Here is an 18,756-nt window from a genome sequence, read left to right as displayed (position 1 = left end):
ATTTGTCTAATATCAGTTAAATCCACTTTTTTAAATACATCACATATTAAAATAACTAAAGAGTGGAAATATAGATAAAGTTTAGATAATGAAGAACATGAAATAGATATATACAAGAATTGATGTTTATTGAATTTGATTATATATATATATATATATATATATATATATATCAAGTATCAATATAAAAAAGAAAATGCATAAAAGAATAATTTTTGTGGTTTACAGAACCTTGACTAATAATAGTAGATTATATATTTATAACCACTTCCTTGGTTTTTGATAATATGTTTTAAATAATACTAACATACCATATATTTATCCATTTTATATATTTAGGAGTGGTCAATTTTCAACATAGCAACGTCAAATTAAAATTTTATAGCTTTCCCGTGCCCAATGGCATGGGTTTCTACTAATATATATATATATATATATATATATCCATACACACACACACAAAAATAATCCAAATGTCATCTTTATTCTAACCAATAAAGAATTTATATTTATTTATTTTCCGATCCTTTTTTTTATGGGATTCTATTTCATATTTGATATATATATATATATATATATATATATATATCTATTGTAACCGTGTTGGTAACCCCATTAATAAGAATGAAGAAAAGAAGAATTTCCAAGACTGACGAAACGGATCGCCTACGGCATCATCAAGCGAGTCCTTTGACCATGGACCGAAGGTACGGTCTTAGGGGCTGAATGTGGTCGCATGCACGCCTTCTTCACCCTGCCCTCGAAGAAATCAAAGAAGTTATTTGTTGCTCTGCCTCCGTTAAGCTGCTGCCTAAACCCTATTTTCTCATTTAGCTCGCCAGTCAAGCTCAAGCTGCGTAGTTGCGATCGATCGTTGCCCCTTCTCCACTCCGGCTTCGTAGCGTTCCAGTACAGTCTGCTTCGTCACAATGCAGGCCCCCGTGCTGGTTCTCAGTAAGTCTCATCACCGAGTTTTTAATGAGGTTTTTGGTTTTTGAGCTCGTTCTTTGGTAGGTTAACACAGGGCGTATGAAATCCTCAGAGGCATCTTTTAGATTCCCCCCCCCCCCCCCGCATCTCTGTGACTTCTATTGAGTTCTTGCGGAAGCAGTGTGTAAATTCTTCCCGGCGGCTTGTAATCAGATGAGTCCACAAAGAGGGAGACGGGAGGTCGGGTTCATCGCGCCAATATTCAAGCCTCGAAGGTATTTTTGATTATACTGATATATTTTTGAGTTTTACACTTTGTTCAGCCAACTTGGCTATGGATCTGTTATTGCTGGATTGCTGAACTTCTGACGCGGTCGTGCTGTTGTTGCAACACTCGTTATATTCCATGTCTGTTTGTATTTGAATGAGCTTTGATGTTTAGCTAGAGCTTCCGTTCTATGCGCTTTGCTCTCGTTGGAAATGCCTGTACATCTTTGCGCAGTTCTTGAAACCGTTTTTATTTCGAGATACTCAGTGCATTTGAGATCGCCTTAAATTTACATTCGGAACATTTTAATATTAGTGAACTCTATTCATCTACCGTACCGACGTTCCATCTATTTGTACAGGCCGTTGCAGATATCATTCGAACAACCCTGGGACCTAGGTCTATGTTAAAGATGCTCCTCGATGCTAGTGGAGGTAATTTTTTATTTTTATTTATTTACTGAAGCTTTGAATGCTCTTCTTCATTAGTAATCGCTACGTTGATATCCTGTAGGTTTCAACTGTGGAGTCGTTTCTTACAGCGTATTTCTTGCTGTCGCAATACTTGATGAAAGCGTTTCTGACGATCCTAGTTCACTTTGCAGGAATCGTACTCACTAATGATGGAAATGCAATTTTAAGAGAGCTTGATGTGTCGCATCCTGCTGCTAAGGTTAGCACTGATGGCTCTGAAAGCCTGGCTATGCAAAATCATCTTTTTGGGATGTTTTAGTTTATAGTTCATAGTTTTGTGAATGATGATGTTGATCTTCAACTTTTTCTGTGCAGTCCATGATAGAACTCAGTCGTACGCAAGATGAAGAGGTTGGTGATGGAACTACGTCAGTGATTATTTTAGGTGACTTTCTCACCCCTTCTTCAGAACATGACCATTCTTTGTAGTTATTTTAAACATCACTAGAGCTCAGCATATGCAGTGGTTACGGCTTGTGTAATGACCATACGTGGTTCCTGAGAAGTGAGCAATAAGCATATTTATAATCAGCTATATTTGTTTATCTCTGAGCTTTGGGTTCTGGTTGAGCATACCTTGAAGTAAATGCCTTGCATTTGCCTTCGCCACAACTTTCAGGACTTGCGTATTTAATTCGGCCTTTTGGCTGGTTGATTGGTTTGTTTGTTTGTTTACTTTTTGTCGCAGCTGGTGAGATGCTCTACGTCGCTGAACAGTTTCTTGATAGGCAGTTCCACCCCACTGTCATATGCCGAGGTTCGTACGCTGAAACTATGGTCTCTTGATTTTCTTCTTGGCTATACTTCACAATTGATTAGTAATCGATGCAGAGAATGGGTTATGGCAATGCTATTATTCATCCTTCTAGTCGTATCTTGCAATGGTGACCTACAGAAGATAAAGTTAATGTGTGAAAAAAACTCAGCTTTTTGAATTCCTGGAGACTTCACGAGAGGAGATGCATATCTGCTGTATCTGGCGAGCACGGTTATCCATGATTTACTGTTGAACTCATTCTCAAGATCTACGGCGATCTTTTCTTATGTGCAGCTTATACTAAGGCTCTGGAGGATGCTGTTGCTGCTTTGAAAGATATTGCATTCGACATTGATGTCACCGACCGTAAGTGCCTTTTGAGTTCACCCTCTTTATTCCGGAACTGGTTTGGCATTGCTGAGAGATCTTAGAAGTTGGTGGACCTTCAAAATGACAGAGTTTCTGGCTTTTTCTTGGGTTCCAACTCGTTTTCTGAGATAACTCAAAATTCCTATACTGAAATCATCTAATTTATTTTCAAGCCTAGATCAAATTTTATTGGTCTAATTATGCGTTTTCTATATGCGCAGGTTCGATGATGCTGAATATTGTGAGGAGTTGTATTGGAACAAAGTTCACTAGTCGTTTCGGAACTCTCATTGCCGTAAGTTCTCAAACTGGGATGCGCGAAAAGTCTGTCAAGTCGACTTCCATAGTGTACTGATTTGTTACGTGCTTGTTGGTTTCATGTGACTGAAAGTGTTTTTCTGTCAGACATGGTTTTGTTGTTGATTTAACGTGCAGTGCTTGCGGCAGTGTAGGGTAATTTCTGTACTTACCAGTGTATAAAGGGAAGTTTATTTCTATATTTCTTCCAATGCAGGACTTGGCAATTGATTCAGTGAGCACTATATCCATTGACTTGGGGAATGGTCTCCGAGAGGTTGACATCAAGAAATACATCAAGGTCGAAAAGATCCCTGGAGGACAGTTGGAGGACTCACAAGTGCTCAAGGGAGTCATGTTTAACAAAGATGTGGTCTCGCCAGGAAAAATGCGACGGAAGATTCTAAACCCTCGTATCATACTTTTGGATTCTCCACTGGAATACAAGAAAGGAGAAAATCAGACCAATGCAGAGATTATGAAAGAAGAGGACTGGTAAAGCCATGCTTAAATCTTGTCAGTAGATTTTGTTTTTAGAAACCTATTGCTATTTGTGTATCCTCTCTGTTATTTGAAGTGCGGTTTATGTTTGTGTCCAATTCAAGATAATAATTTTGGATTCTACCGTAGTTTCTATTGCATTCCATACTGTATGTTGATTTGTATCAAGAACTGTCTGGACTGCTGTAAGACTTATGACACTGTCGGTGCATTATTTCGTCATCTTGTTTTATAGGCCTCCTTTTTGCTTGTTATATTGTGCAGGGCTACTTTACTGCGAATGGAAGAAGAGTATATTGAGCAGCTGTGTATTCAAATAATCAAGTTTAAGCCTGATTTGGTTATTACTGAGAAAGGATTGAGTGATCTGGCTTCACATTATCTCAGCAAGGCAGGCATCAGCGCAATTCGTAGGTTAAGGAAGACTGACAACAACCGTATTGCCCGTGCTTGTGGAGCCACTATTGTAAATCGGCCAGAGGAGCTACATGAGAGTGACGTCGGTACTCGTTGTGGCCTTTTCGAGGTTAAAAAGATTGGAGATGAATACTTCTCTTTCATTGTTGATTGCAAGGAACCAAAGGCTTGTACAGTATTGCTAAGAGGGCCGAGCAAGGATCTTCTGAATGAGGTGGAGCGCAACTTAGCGGTGAGATAATGATTTAGAACCGCTGTGAAACGTCTCTTTCTTTAATCAGTCTGTCTCAATTGATTCTGACTTGATGGCTTTTTCATACCGTGTCTCCTTCTGTTTACGAATGTTTACTTGGTCATGGATTGACACGACAGGATGCCATGGGGGTAGCTCGCAATGTTCTTAAGGACGCGAAATTAGTCCCCGGTGGAGGAGCCTCAGAAATGGCTGTTTCTTCTATATTGAAGAAAAAGAGCATGTCAATTGAAGGTGTCGAGCAGGTTCGTAAATCTAGTTTTGTGTGCAAATCCTGCCTTTGTGTTGCATATATTATCACTACGATCTGAGCGGTAGCATTATTTATGGTCGATGTTGCACAGTAGAAACATCTCATTGGATTTTAATGTATGTAGGGTCTTAAAACCTTGTGATTCTGAACGTGTTGTGGTTGATTGCAGTGGCCTTACAGGGCAGTGGTACAAGCTCTTGAAGTTATTCCTCGAACTCTAGCTCAAAATTGCGGTGTCAATGTGATCCGTACCATGACCGCCCTTCAAGCTAAGGTTCGCTCTCCCTTCATACAACTTGTGTATGAAGTAGGCTCATGTTTATTTCTGTAACTTCTTTCTCTCTTCGTTCATGCCTCGTTGCTGTCTTTATATTTTGGAACTGGAAACCACATTTTTCTATTACTTTTTGAAGATGTTGAGCACCGATTCCGAGAATGTCCGAATGGGGGTAGTAAGAGTTTTTAAGTCCGTATACATTTTTAATCACATAGCAACGTTTGTTTGCAGCATGCTAATGGCGAAAATCCTATGGTCGGCATCGATGGCAACACTGGAGAAATCACCGACATGAAAGAGCTTGGAGTAATGTCCTGTTACCCTGATGTACCCTTCAGCGTACATATGTTAATTAAATAAGTATATGTTTATTACCTTATTGATTCAGAGCACAGTTTTGTAATGAAGGATGGGAAGGAGTGTAGTCTACTTATCTGATGTCCAATCTGAGTATTTCTCATACTCAGTGCACTGGATTTGTTTTGACTAAGCAGGTTTGGGACTCGTACGGAGTGAAGCTACAGACTTTCAAAACAGCAATCGAAGCTGCCTGCATGATTTTGAGAATTGATGACATTGTCAGTGGTATCAAGAAGAAGCAAGCTCCTGGATCCGGACCCAAGCAGCCGGTAACATCAACTGGAGAAGATGTTGACAGTGAGCAAATGATTCCGGAGTAGGTAGATATGGTTGCATCTAAAAGTACACTAGAGGTTTCTGTTATGCCATTAGATTGATTTACATGGATCAGCAACACCAAGAATTAACTGTTGGCTCATCCAAATCAGTATGTTAGGGGCTGCTATCTCTCACGTCAATGCTGGTTACAAGAGGGCTAGTTTTCAAGGATGGAACTTCCACCACCCCTTTTTTGCTTAGAGTGCTCTGTACATTCTTTTTAGAGACCTTCATATGGAGCAAGGAAAGCGGTGGATGATAAACGTTAAAGGCGGTATGCAGGGCTTCCTTTTCATCAGCCATAGCAGGAATTTAAATTTTTTGTCAGGGAGCTGGCTCGAATTTTCAGAGTACTGTATTTAATGTGTGGAAGGGGACTTTTTCGAATTCATCTGATGCCAAAGAGATAACTTGTTTTGCCCAGGTTAATGGTTTACTTGTCCGTTGATTATGGTATGATGCGTGTTTAGGCCATCAATCTTGTGACTGATTTTTATTACCTTTCAGGGTTAAATCCTGAGAGCTGGAAGCTGTCCATCATTGAAGAGCCACATCGTGAGTTGGCCCACATTTGACACACGTTTATTTGAGGACCATTGGAAATTCCTTGAGGCATGTAGAAATCTAATCAAGGGATGTTGACATGTAAGTAAGTGAGGTGATTTTTGTAAGTCACTAATTAGATTTCCCATTTATAAATCCTGCACTCTTACACTAACTATCTAGTTGACAATTTTTTTCACTCATGCTGGTTTTAAAGGTCCCCTAAGTTTATCCAACATTTGTGGCAAATGTATGCTTTCATCCAATTTTGGTCCACAATGATTTATGGTTTTGATGTATGAGCATCTGATGTGTAAAATTCACCTCTGAAATAGTTCATAACACTGGGCAGTTAGAGGTTATTTTGAATGTGGTTGATGTACTGTAGTTTAATTCTAAGTCGTACGCATTAGTATTCATGTACTTATGTGTTGTTACTTTGCTCTATTTTCATCCACCCCGTTGTTTTTACACATTGAGTTCAACGTATTTTCACGCTAGAATTTGGAGTTTTTCGAGTTGGATTATTATCACTATAATTGTTATATATATTTTTATTTTTTTGGTGGATATGGTGTGTGCTTTGCATGTACTATGGTATGAGGTGGTTTGCTTTAGAGGTGTAATGGGTGCTACAAAAGAATATTTTAGGGGGTTCTTAGACTCAAAAGTCCTCTTTGAAAAACCATGGTTTAAAAGTCTCATAAAGGTTTTCTACTTGGGGAAAAAAAGTTGCATTTACAAGTTAGTCATTGGAGATAGTTTAAAGTAATGTAAACCTACAACAGAAAGAAATCATTCTTTCATTATGATTCTAAGTATGATAGCTCAAATGATAATTATGATAATTATGGAAAATACACAAAAAATAATTTAATTGTAAAACAATATTTATGATAAAATTTGACAGAGTTCCTTATTATTATCATCATCATAAAAACAGCCTTCTGAAGGTGGGCATAACACAAATTTTGGTAGATAGCTCTATTCATGCTTTATTTTTTTTTTATATATATAAATATATATATATATATATATCATTTATTTATTGTTTATATGTTCTTGGTTTTTGAAGTCTCAACATTTGGAGATAATACAAAGTGAGAAGAGACCACAAAATAGATCAATCTATTTTAAAATATTATAACATTAATTATATAAGCTCATGTCTTGAGTCCAGTAGTCATTTAAAATATTATATATATACATACTCTTTGAATAAGTTTATTTTTTTATTTATTATTAATTTATTAATTTATTATTTTTAATAAAAGAAACAAATATTAATTCCATATGTATAGAGTAATTAATATAACATAGTGTTATTTTACTAAAAATTGATCAAACATACAGACAATTGCAATTCTACCAAGCTTAAGAGTCACTAAACCTCCCGAAGATTGTAGATTAGATGCACTAAATGTTTAACAAATAGGACATACTTTGTGCTACAAGGATGTTGCCTCCACTTCCCTTGCTAAGAGGAAAGATGGTCTAATTAATGATTGCCTATGTCTCCCTTTAGAACCCCCGCACGAGCTATTATTAGTGGCAAGCAAGGCCACCAAACTTTGTCCATATTCAAGAGATAAGAATACAAGACTAATAATTTTAACACATTTTAATAAGACTTCTTGAATTTTTGTAGAAACCATCTCTTTAAGATGTGTCTATGGAAAATTCCAAGAAACAACAATATTTATGCTATTTAGAAAATAAAACATTTTAGTTCAATTTTTTCTTTAATAGATTCCTAGGTTGTTCTTTAAAAGATTCTAAGTATACATCCAATTAATTGATGTCTTTTAATTTCAACCAATTACAAGTTTTGGCCTCTCATCTTCTTTCCAAATATAAAGACTCTATTAATGTTTGTATTTTACATGTGGGTAATATATGACCTATCAAAAGTCATCAGGTCATAATAATACTTCTTGCTATTAAATTTATGCAATTAAGTGTCTTATCTAGTTGGATATAATTTTGATGATTTGGACTTTGTGTTTGATTCAAATTTATCTTTTTATAGGAATAAGTTATGAATCCTAATTTTAGAATTTGGTGTAGTAAGTATTGGATACCAAAATCTAAATAAATAATGATAATTTGACAAGAGTATCATGTTAAAAATTACTTTTAAAAAAATTCAAAATCAACTAAAATAGTGATTTAAAGATTGTTTTTACTGTGATTGGGTCTGTTTTCAGGGAGTTTGATTTAACCTTTTTAATTATATGTTTTGAATATTGTGCTTTTGTATCTTAATCCATAATTTATTTGATATAATATTTTATTAATTTCATAGATGTGAGGCATCTGTAAGAGTGTTGACCAATGACAATCATTTTAGAGGTGTTGTTGTGAAAGATTGTGACACTTAATACAGACAACAAAGAAAAAAACAAATACATGAAAGACACAATAACATACACAGGTGAGCTGAAATAAACCTGAAAAACACACAAGTTAAAGTGTAGTGACTGGATGTTCATGTTCTATAATTTTGACCTTCACATATAACAGCACAAAAACTATCCCAAGACAAAAGAATAAGACCACCTTCTATGTTAATGCACGAGAACAAATATTTATGATGGAGGAGTTTAATTTAACCATGTTTGTAAGCACATTACTTCTATGGTTTTTATCATTACTGGTTTACAAAAATGACAAAAATTAACATCATTTCAAAGACCAATACAAACACCACCAATGGCTCGCACCCATTTCTAGTTTAGTTATGTTGTTCAATTCCTACTACCAATCTCACAACCGAAGACATTGTCATAGGTCCTACACAGGTACTGCATACTTGCCCAGCTTGAACACGCTCTACAGACTCCCCTTGGAGCACACTCGACCCAATAAATGGCACTCAATTACAGTCATTGAATAAAAAACCAGACCCAGTAACCAAGTTTAATATATCGGTCGGAGAAGCATTTCCTTTAAACCTCTCAAGGAGAGACACCCACTTCTGCTGGCCCATGAATGTCGATCGCTCTGTCTCCGTCCCTCGGCTCCATCCTCAAGAACGCTAATGTGCTTTATGAGTCTGCGCAGCTGTTGACAGAAGCACAAGCTCCCACAGTACTACGAATTGGAGCTTGAGTGGAATCAGAAACCACACCAGCACCTAGGAAGCAGAGAAAGCGGCAAGCACTGCGACGTATACAAGTGATCTTGGCGACCTTGAGGACGGAGCTGGGGATGGGATGGACGTTCTTGTAGGGGCAGAAGCGGGCAGGGCTCCCCGAGAAGTTAGATGTAGGGTGTTAAACGAGCCATATGAATCCTTTCGAAAAGATGCCAGTCGGTTTTATTTTTGTCGGTGTCGGCCGGTCAACGCTTGTTTCGGCAAGTCATTCATGTCGATCGAAAGAAAAATGACTCCCGTTGCGTTTCGGTAGAAGTTGTGGAGATGTTGCAGCTTTTTTGTTGAGTATAGGATCCGATTCGGTTGGAGTGGGATGAAGGGGTGAGAGGAGGCCATGGTTGTGACACCTTGGCTGGAGGAGCTTGCAGCTTGTTGTCGGTGCTGGTCGTTGTTAGGAGACAACGTGGGGCCCGCGTTGTGATATCCGCAAGATATTATGTGTTTGTGAGTGTTTTGGTCTTCTTCGTGTCTTACCCACGAGACGCTGGATGGGTCAGGGATCAGATCCAAGGGAGACGACGAACAAGAGAGATTTCTTGATTCTTCACGCCGATTCTTCCATGCAACTGGCGGTTTCATGCCTCGCTCCTCGAGCTTGTGCTTCGACCTTTGAAGCTCTCGAACGAAGTTGTTTAGGCACTGAATTCTTTGCGGCTGAGGGCGTTCCAAAGCTTGGCAGCGTTTCAAAGATCTGCCCAGTGTTCGACAAACAATTATGTGAAATCGATTTTTATCGTGAAAAAAAACTTTTGTGACACGTCGCATGAGAATATTTTCATTTTGAATGTATGTCAATATATATATATATATATATATATATATTATTAACATAAAACATGATAAATTTGATACAAGTGAAATGAAACCTTAACCATTCTTTATTGTAGTTTTATTTTTTCTATATAAACGCAACCTTGGAAAGTGGAAAAGTTGGATTTCAGGAGCTGAGTTCTTATAGCACTTCATTTTAGTTAGGAAATTCTAAGAAGAGTGGATCTTCAGGTCATTTTTAGGAGGGATTATTAGTGGTACTTTTGGAAGAAGATTTCTTAATAATTAAGTTAGACAAAATAACTAGTGAATACGATTTGTAAGTGTGAATGCACCACTAATTTCGACAATTTTAACCTAGGAAGCATTGAAAATGCAGAAGCTGGCTTGCTATGCGCAAGGGCCACTTGGTGACATGGGTCAATGCAATGAGAGCGCAGTCTCCGCCAGGGTTTGCTCTACGAATGAACAAACTCCCGTAACAGTTGACATGGAGGCAGTGGCTTGCAGCACGTGGCTTGTTAGTACCGTTATTGATTTCATTATAGGTTATCTGTGCGAAAGCAAATCTAATTAATTGGGACCACGAACATTTGTATTCACATGTCTGTAGCTCCACTATCGAAGACATCGATTACATCTAGAACAGAAATGATCTGATCTGATCTTTTTGGTGTGAGAGTGTGCTTATCAGTAATCTTTAATATATGAAATATAGGACAAGCATCCATCAGCCATGAGCTTTTTCAAGAAAATGATGAAACTCACCAAAACCAAACAAATAGTTGTATTTCTGGACTTTGACGGGACCCTATCACCAATTGTCTCGAACCCAGAGTAGGCAATAATGACCCATGAGGTGGGGTAATCACTGTATCATCTGTGTCATTGGTTAACTACATTTGACAATTGAACTCTGATTGACTAATCAGGTCCTTCATGGGGATCAGTTAAAGTAATGATGTGGGTCGAGCAGGATACCGAGGGACCGCTTAAGATAATTTTCGAGGGAATCGTGATTTGTTTCTTCTACTTTACTGCTCATTCTGTTAGTGGCATCTTGCAGATGCAGGCTACATTGGAGTTGGCCACATGTGTGCCCACTGCAATAATCAGTGGCAGAGCTCGCCCAAAGGTTAGTAGTCATTGTGCATTCTATTCACAACGCTCCCTCAAGTTGGGATGAACTCCGAAATGTATTTCTTTAATCCTGTAGTTGTTTCGGGGTTGTAATTTTTGATTCAACGTGGGGGGGGGGGATTGCTATTTTTGACACAGGTGTGCAAATTTGTAAAATTATCTGAGTTATATCATGCGAGAAGTCATGGAATGGATAATGGGTCCAGCAAAGAGTTGAAGTGGTTTCAAGGTCGACTGGTCTCCACCTCAAGACAAGAAAGTAAGCTTTTTGGCAATCCTTCAGAATTCCAGTGCACTTGTTGGGCCTATCGAACATGTGTATGAGTGTGTGTGTATGTATGTTTATATATATATATATATATATCTCTATACCTAACATAAAATTTCCTTGCACAATTAGCCATATTCTCTGCTCCTCATCAGATAATCAATCAATGTACAAGGTAATCCTTCTAGGTTGTCAGCAAATTTCTTCCATTGATGGACAAGGCATGTAATTTTATTGAGATAATTATGTTGTTGAATATTGCGGATTTTTATTGAAGTATTTATTTGAAACTGGTACTGTTTAGATTATAATGTCTTGATTTGTAAAATTTAGTTTGTTTGAGATGCTTATTAACATATGCAAGTTTGCACAAGCTTGGTTGAAACCACCAAAAGCACAAAAGGAGTAAGTGTCAAAAATAACAAATATTGTGGAACTGTTCACTTTCCTAATGTCAAAGAGGAGGTACTTCACTATGTTTAACTTAGCTATTTATCAAGGACATATATATTTATTCTAATATTTATCTATGTGATTAAATAGAAATAGGTAAAAGTAAATTTATTTCATAATATTTTCTAGAGAAGCTTCCTAGAAGCTTTATAAATGTTGCTTTAATTTAACATATGTATGTAGTTAATTGATAGGTTAAAAACTTGGTCAACAAGTTAACCACGTGTTGGTAGCTTGTAGAACAAGCTAACTATATGATACACATATAAAAAACTTGCCTTACAAATTAAGATACGTATCTTGCAAAGTCAACACATTTTAGAGGTCTTATAGGACACTACCACATAGCTCCTAGTTAAGAATATACATGGAGGTAAGAGTGAAGCCTTCTTCACTCTTGTCAATGCCTTTCTAGTCCTTAGTCTTGTTTCAAGACTTTCTAATCTTTTTGTCTTTGGCAATATCCTTTTTAGTTTAATATTATACCACCTTCAAGTGATTTTTTAGTCTTTTTGAGTGACACAAGAGTGTATTGAGGTTCTCTATCTTTGAGATTCATGTCATTGATACTATTATATACTCATGTCATCAATGCTAATAAAATATATTCATGATGCATATTAATTGAGATGCAAGAATTACATATAAAAATATAATGCTTGCATCATGTGATGAGATGAAGCATCACATCTCTTAATTATTAATTTAGATTATTAATTAATATTTATTTCTTAATTTAGATCTAAATTAAAAAAATAAATTTATTTAGTATTCATTAAAAATAAACACTTAAAATATTTGGACTTGGATAAAGACTTAATTAATATGTTTGTAACCATTTCTTTTCTTGGACAAAATAATAATTGAATGTCAGCCAATTTAATTCTTTCACAAAGGTAATGATATCTTATGTCTATGTATTTAGATTGGTCATGATGACTAGGATTTTTTGTCAAAGCAATTCATGATTGGTTGTCGCAATATACATATAGAAAGGTTCCATTTGAATAAATCCAATTTTCTTCATTGATTGTTTAATCTAAATTGCCTCTTTTGCTGTTGAAGTACATGCAATATATTCAACTTTTGTTGATGATAAAGCAATGGTTGGTTGACAATGACATGGCCAATGATAAGGCTATTTTTCAATATATATATATATATATATATATTTATCTAATATTGACTTTCTTGAATCTTCATCAATAGCACAATCTAAGTCAGACTAGCCTTTAACTTGGTATGGATATTTTTGAAATCCAATTTCATATTTATAATTTATTTTAAAATCTAAGATTTTTTAAATATATCTCATGATTCTTTTAATAGAAATCTAATGCATTGAATGAAGATTTGCTATATTAATATTAATATTTATGTCTGTATGAGTACTCTGTTTAGAACCTTCATATGGTACAAATGTGTTGGATTTTTCATTTTTATTTGATGACTCTCTATAATTTGTTACAGGCTTAGTGAGTGGAAGTATTTTCTCTTCATTAAAACTAATATGTCAACTGGTAAAATATTTTCTTTTAATGCGATCATTCAATATACACCCTTTAATGCCCTCTTGTTCACCATAACCCATAAATATGTCTTTATGGCTTTTGGCATCTAATTTTTCACAAATTTCCTCTGCTATATGGGCATAAGTAGGTGATCTAAAAAAATTTAAATAACTAAGGTTGGGTATTTTACTACACCACATACTTAAAGGGGTTTTGTTTCCAAGACTAGATGTAAATGAATAATTCTGAATATGGTAAGCAGCAGCAATAGCATTTGCCTAAAGGAAATTGGGAAGCTTTGCTGTTTGAAGCATAAATTTAGCCGACTCAAAAAGAGTATAGTTTTTCCTTTCAGACATAATATTTTTCTCTAGGGTATAGGGGTTTGTGAATTGACAAACTATGTTCTCCACAAAAATCCATAAAAGCATCAAACTTGTATTCCCCTCCATTATTGCATCATAAAGTTTTTATTTTATTATATGTTTTATTTTCTACTAATGCTTTATAAAGTTTAAATTTAGAAACATGTTTAGACTTCTTGTTGAGAAAATAAAATGTTGTAAATCCAGAATAATCATCAATGAATGTAGCAAAGTAATAATAACCACTGATAGATGGGGTTTGCATGGATCCACAAATGTTTGAATGAACCAATTCTAACATACTTTAAGTACAAAAATTGGTGCTCTCGGAAAAAGACAATTTATATTGTTTCCTTGAAATACATTCTTTACAAAAAAATTATGTAGAAAAGTTATTAGGAAGACCATTAACCATATTGTGTTTTTATCATTTCTTGAAGTGAAAATCTATTCAAATGCCTAAGTCTATGATGTCATTTCATAGCATCATAAGGTGATATTTTTGTGATGGCCATTGAGGTAGAATTTTGTATAACTGGTTTGTGAGCAAGTGGATACAAGTTACTGACTTGATTAAATCTTATTTCTTTTGGTTTACCATTAATATTTTTATGCTTTATGATACTGTAATTGTGAAAGAATTCAATACTTTGGCATTGTAAAGTTGCTTTACATACTGAAATTGAACTTTTTTCTAACGCCAGTACATGTAATACATCAGACACTGTGGTATTGTGTCCGTTGCTAAGGTATATTTGAACTGTGCCTAAATCCATGGCTTCATGGGTCTCATCATCACAAGATTAAACTTTTAAAGGAGGATGTAAATTTTTGTAGCTTATAAAACAATCTTTTGTGGGTGTCATGTGCTGTGTGGCACCCGAATCAAGGTACCATGTTTGTGAATCCACTAATTGATCTTTGATAATAACCATATATACATGTAATGGTTCATTTTTTAAGAAATTTGAATGAGAGGATTTATTTGATACTAGTATCAAATAACTCTAACTCTTGTGTCACATGCTACATTTCCATTAATCTAACTTCTTATTGTGGCAAACTATTGTGGTAAACCAAGCCTATTAAAACCTAATTGTAGAAAATTGGCAGGAGGTAAACCAAATGGGATATATAAACCCCAAGTCAATAGAACAGAGTTTCAACTTTGATGCTCACGTACGGCCCAAAGGTATGCGGAATATCTTTTATGCATTTTATAGCCATGTTCAAACAAGAGATCGAATTCCTGTGGGGTCTTCTCTAGTTTTCAGCTGTTGACACAGATTGTTTTGAAAAAGGAACGCCGAACATCTGTTGTTTGGCAAGTTTCGTTCAGGTATTGGAAGTTCGCCCTGTCATTGCATGGGACAAAGGCAAAGCTGTGAATTATATTTTGAATTCTGTTGGTGCTTAATATACACTTTCAGTAACATTGTACTTCAATGATAACTCAGATTGCATAGCCATGGTTGTCGACGGTGATGAAATCTTGGATCTTTATTGTAGACAAAGAAATTAATCAAACGTAAAATTTGTTTCCCGAAGGTTTGGCTGATTCAAGCGACGTTTTTCCTATGTACATTGGAGACGACCGTACAGATGAAGATGCCTGCAAGATGTGCATATCAATGCATCACTCTGGTTGCCTTGTTATCCTGCAATATGTTGTTTGATTCGACTGAAATATAACTGAGACTGATGTAATAATACGCGGGTTTTGTGAGTTTGGAAGTTATGGAAGTTTTGAAACGATTAGTACACTGGATGAAGTGGGGATCGGAGAAACGGGATGTTGTAAATTATAGTTGCTTCATCAACTAGACCATCGATAGAATCACCGCCTGGACTGGGGCTATCCTTTTTGCCATTTGGTATTCAATATCTCCTGGTTCCAGTAAATTCAATGCAGGCTCGAATTTGACAAGCACCCGCTTTTGCCACGTCATCCTCAGTGGTTCGCAAGAAGGCTTATTTTTATTAACTGCCAGGGTTTTCACTACATGCTGATGAAATACTCGCAAGAGCAAGCAGGGATTATATTCTTTGCATTTAGCGCCAGAGCTGAAGATAGATGCGTTGACGAGGACATGCTTAATCCCTGCAAAGTGGGCTGGTTATAGGCGATTTGCATTAGATTAGTGATTAATCTTTAAAAAAATTGAAAAATAGTATTCTGCTCTTATCCCCTCTCACATTGCCACAATGTATGTCAGGGGCTTTGAGCACTACTTTGAGGGATTGGGAGGTATCATGAGAAAGTTCCAACTCACTGCGCATACATTGAATAGTTTTTGGTCTGGCAGAGTTTAGTTCAGTTATTTAGACTCGGTCACAAAGTATTAACTTCCGCTACTGTGAAATAGTATCGTTTTGGCTTCTGTGAAATTGAGAGAGAGCTGTTTCGCAATCGTAAATGGTGCAAAATCATTGTGATTAAATTTTTATAATAGTTTGATGAAACATTTCCTTTGAATGCTCTCCTACGGAAATTTTCTTGTAACGAATTTATGCGCACTCAAAGGTAAAAAAATTGGCTTTATTTCAGTGTCAACTGGTTGAGCAATATGCATATGCAGAAGTTAAAAAACACTGCCCCACTGTAATAAGCTATCCTCAACAATGTGGGAGGACAAACTTCTTTGTTATGCGTAATCCGATTTTGCTATCAATCCAATGAATATCCCCAGGTAAACCAGAAACCAGTGCACGCTTAACCTGTGACTACTGATTTTGTGGAAAACCTAAAATGAAAGCTCCAACGATAAATTTTAGATATCAGAGAACCGCATGACATTTAACCACAAGTAAATAATGAAGTGGTTAGCGGTAGACTTGTACCCACACGGCCTTCCCTGGAATCCCACCGTTCACGACGAAGAGCATATAGTACTGCGGAGGAGCAACTGTCATTGACGGAGGTGCTGTCACGAGCAAAGTCTGGAGGTTCTGCTGCTTCCGTTTTCCCCACTTTTTAACAAGGAGAGTCTCGAGTTTGAGCTGCCGTTGTCCATGGGCGTACGAATGGGTAACAAAGGGTGCACTGTTCAGGTTAACCTCCACTGGGACACTACTCTGCCCTTGAAATCGCTGCTCTTGACCTGCGCCTAATGGCAAGTTACCTAGCGCACCGGTGGCGACGGAGAATGAGAGGAGGTATCTGCGTCCGTATTTCATTTTTGTAGGCCACACAATGATCTCCGGTCTCTGGTCGTCAAAGCTGCATAAAAACCATTTACTATAATCAATTTCGAATTTAAATTATCCCCTTATAATAATTGCTATAATGATTCTGTAATCGTCCACCACAGTTTACTAGGGGTTACATTGGCAAAAACAAGTGGAAGGGTGTGAGAATGAGCTCACTTGACGTTTAAATATGGTGGTGAGAAGGCCTCAACTCGCAGTTCGGTTGGAAAAGGGGTGTCCTTGAACGTGTAATACTGGTGGGTGTTGCTGCCCGCAAGTAGAATGCGGCCATCAGACAGCAAGTTCGCAGTTGAATGGTACATTCTTGGAACAGTAGTGGCGGCGAGCAACCGGAATCTATTTAATGCGTCGTTCCTTGCGTATTGGCAAGGTTGAAACACAGGGTTGCTTGCCTTTCCCCAGCCTTGAGCGCCAATCTTAGCTCCATTGATGATCAATACATCGCCGTTAGGCAGAATGATCATGTCACCCATCGTACGTGCGACGGGTTGATCCTCCATTAGCCAGCTCGGCGTGGCAGACGTGACCTCCATCCTTCCGCAGCTCTTCGAAGCCGGAGCAGTCGCATTCGACGCTTGCGTGGCGCCTCCGCAGATAAGCACCTCGGCGGTTTGGAAGCCATTTTCGTAAGACAGTGGGAGCAGCACCGAGGAGCCAGCTGCTGGATAGTTGCGGGAGTTCCCGGGAAGGGTGGGGTACTGTCGGAGCACCTCACCAGTGTAAGGATTGAGAAGAATCGAGTCTTTGGTGGCGAAAATAAACAAGTTTCCATCAGGAAGCAGGTTCACGAATGGATACAAGTTGTCATACCCTGGAGTTTTGAGAAGTTCCAGAGGATACACTCCCTCCCCTGGGAACCTCTTCGGGACGAATTCATAGGTAGGATTGTTACGACCACCCATAATGATCATGGACTTGCCGTCCGGTAACAGATGGCTGGTAGCATACCAACGTGCGACTGCCAGTTCTTCAGTGGTGCTTTCCACCCAGTCGCACGTCTCGTCAGCTTGGCAGGGAACGAGTCTTCGTATTTTCTTGGCTCCCTCAAAATCGCCTCCTGTTTGCACTAGAGAACCGTCTGCAAAGAACTGTCCCGATGAGCACCACGTATCGGTGAAAACATACAGAGCACGTACGGTGTTCGCGTTTGGGTCGTACATAACAGAATGAGCATAGCAGTCAGGATTGGACATCCTCTCCAAAGGTTGCACTCGACATCGCCCATTCGGCAGCAACAGGGTAGACAGCCCAACATTCGTTCGGTCAAGCAAGATCGCCGTGTCGAATCTAGTCACAGCAGTGTGCATGGACGAAATACCGACATCATCTTTGAGGGTCTGCCAAGAACCGTCCTGAGCGACGGCGACGACCATTAAAAGGAAGCACTCTACGATTATTACAATCGCTACAACCAATCCACAAAGACTACAGTCGCGGTACCTAAACATCGTTCCACTTCTACTGTCTCCGCCGTCTCTTCCCCGATCTGGAAAAGCAAACACTTAATCCGACCCGTCTGCGTCGCTCCAACCTGATTCTTCCTGACAGACCAGACAACAATCTGTAACTTTCAATATAATCAGCCCCTTGGTCTCGATTGTTTGACTCTCAACCCACAGAACAGACGATCTAGTGTGTCTCGGACTCATGAATTCCACCGCAACGAACTCACGATCTCCGGGACCAGGTGAACTCCTCGGACTCCACAGCGGTCACATCTGGCAGATGATCTAATATACCAGGAGCGGGGCTGGTCGCAAACCAGTTACAGATTCCGAGAATACTTGCGAGATTTGGTGTGGGTGTAAATATAGAAAGTGTTGCTCCATCGACAGCGCTGCTTATGCTGGTGCTACTATGTATAA

The 18,756-nt window shown here is 37.8% G+C and overlaps 2 protein-coding genes across 2 annotated transcripts; one reads left to right on the top strand and one right to left on the bottom strand.

Moving 5' to 3' along the window:
- Window positions 1–786: 786 nt before the first annotated feature.
- On the top strand, window positions 787–5,902 carry LOC112289967 (T-complex protein 1 subunit gamma). Its single transcript, XM_024535757.2, has 14 exons — window positions 787–954; window positions 1,144–1,205; window positions 1,560–1,632; window positions 1,803–1,870; window positions 1,987–2,056; window positions 2,360–2,428; window positions 2,723–2,794; window positions 3,019–3,092; window positions 3,312–3,589; window positions 3,860–4,244; window positions 4,385–4,510; window positions 4,688–4,792; window positions 5,027–5,101; window positions 5,290–5,902. Exons 1-14 carry the CDS (start codon window positions 930–932, stop codon window positions 5,473–5,475), a joined length of 1,668 nt encoding a protein of 555 aa, XP_024391525.1. The 5' UTR covers window positions 787–929; the 3' UTR covers window positions 5,476–5,902.
- A 10,302-nt stretch (window positions 5,903–16,204) lies between these two features.
- On the bottom strand, window positions 16,205–18,483 carry LOC112289400 (aldehyde oxidase GLOX). The gene is made up of 2 exons (XM_024534576.3): window positions 17,048–18,483; window positions 16,205–16,901 (listed from the first exon to the last, which is right to left on the bottom strand). The coding sequence occupies exons 1-2, from the start codon at window positions 18,337–18,339 to the stop codon at window positions 16,505–16,507; spliced, it is 1,689 nt and encodes a 562-aa protein (XP_024390344.1). The 5' UTR covers window positions 18,340–18,483; the 3' UTR covers window positions 16,205–16,504.
- Window positions 18,484–18,756: the final 273 nt, after the last annotated feature.

This window comes from Physcomitrium patens, chromosome 12 (genome assembly GCF_059467195.1).
Source record: "Physcomitrium patens ecotype Gransden chromosome 12, ASM5946719v1, whole genome shotgun sequence".
Taxonomy (NCBI): domain Eukaryota; kingdom Viridiplantae; phylum Streptophyta; class Bryopsida; order Funariales; family Funariaceae; genus Physcomitrium; species Physcomitrium patens.
Note: the sequence above shows the minus strand (reverse complement) of the source record. Positions and strands in the feature narration are given on the sequence as shown.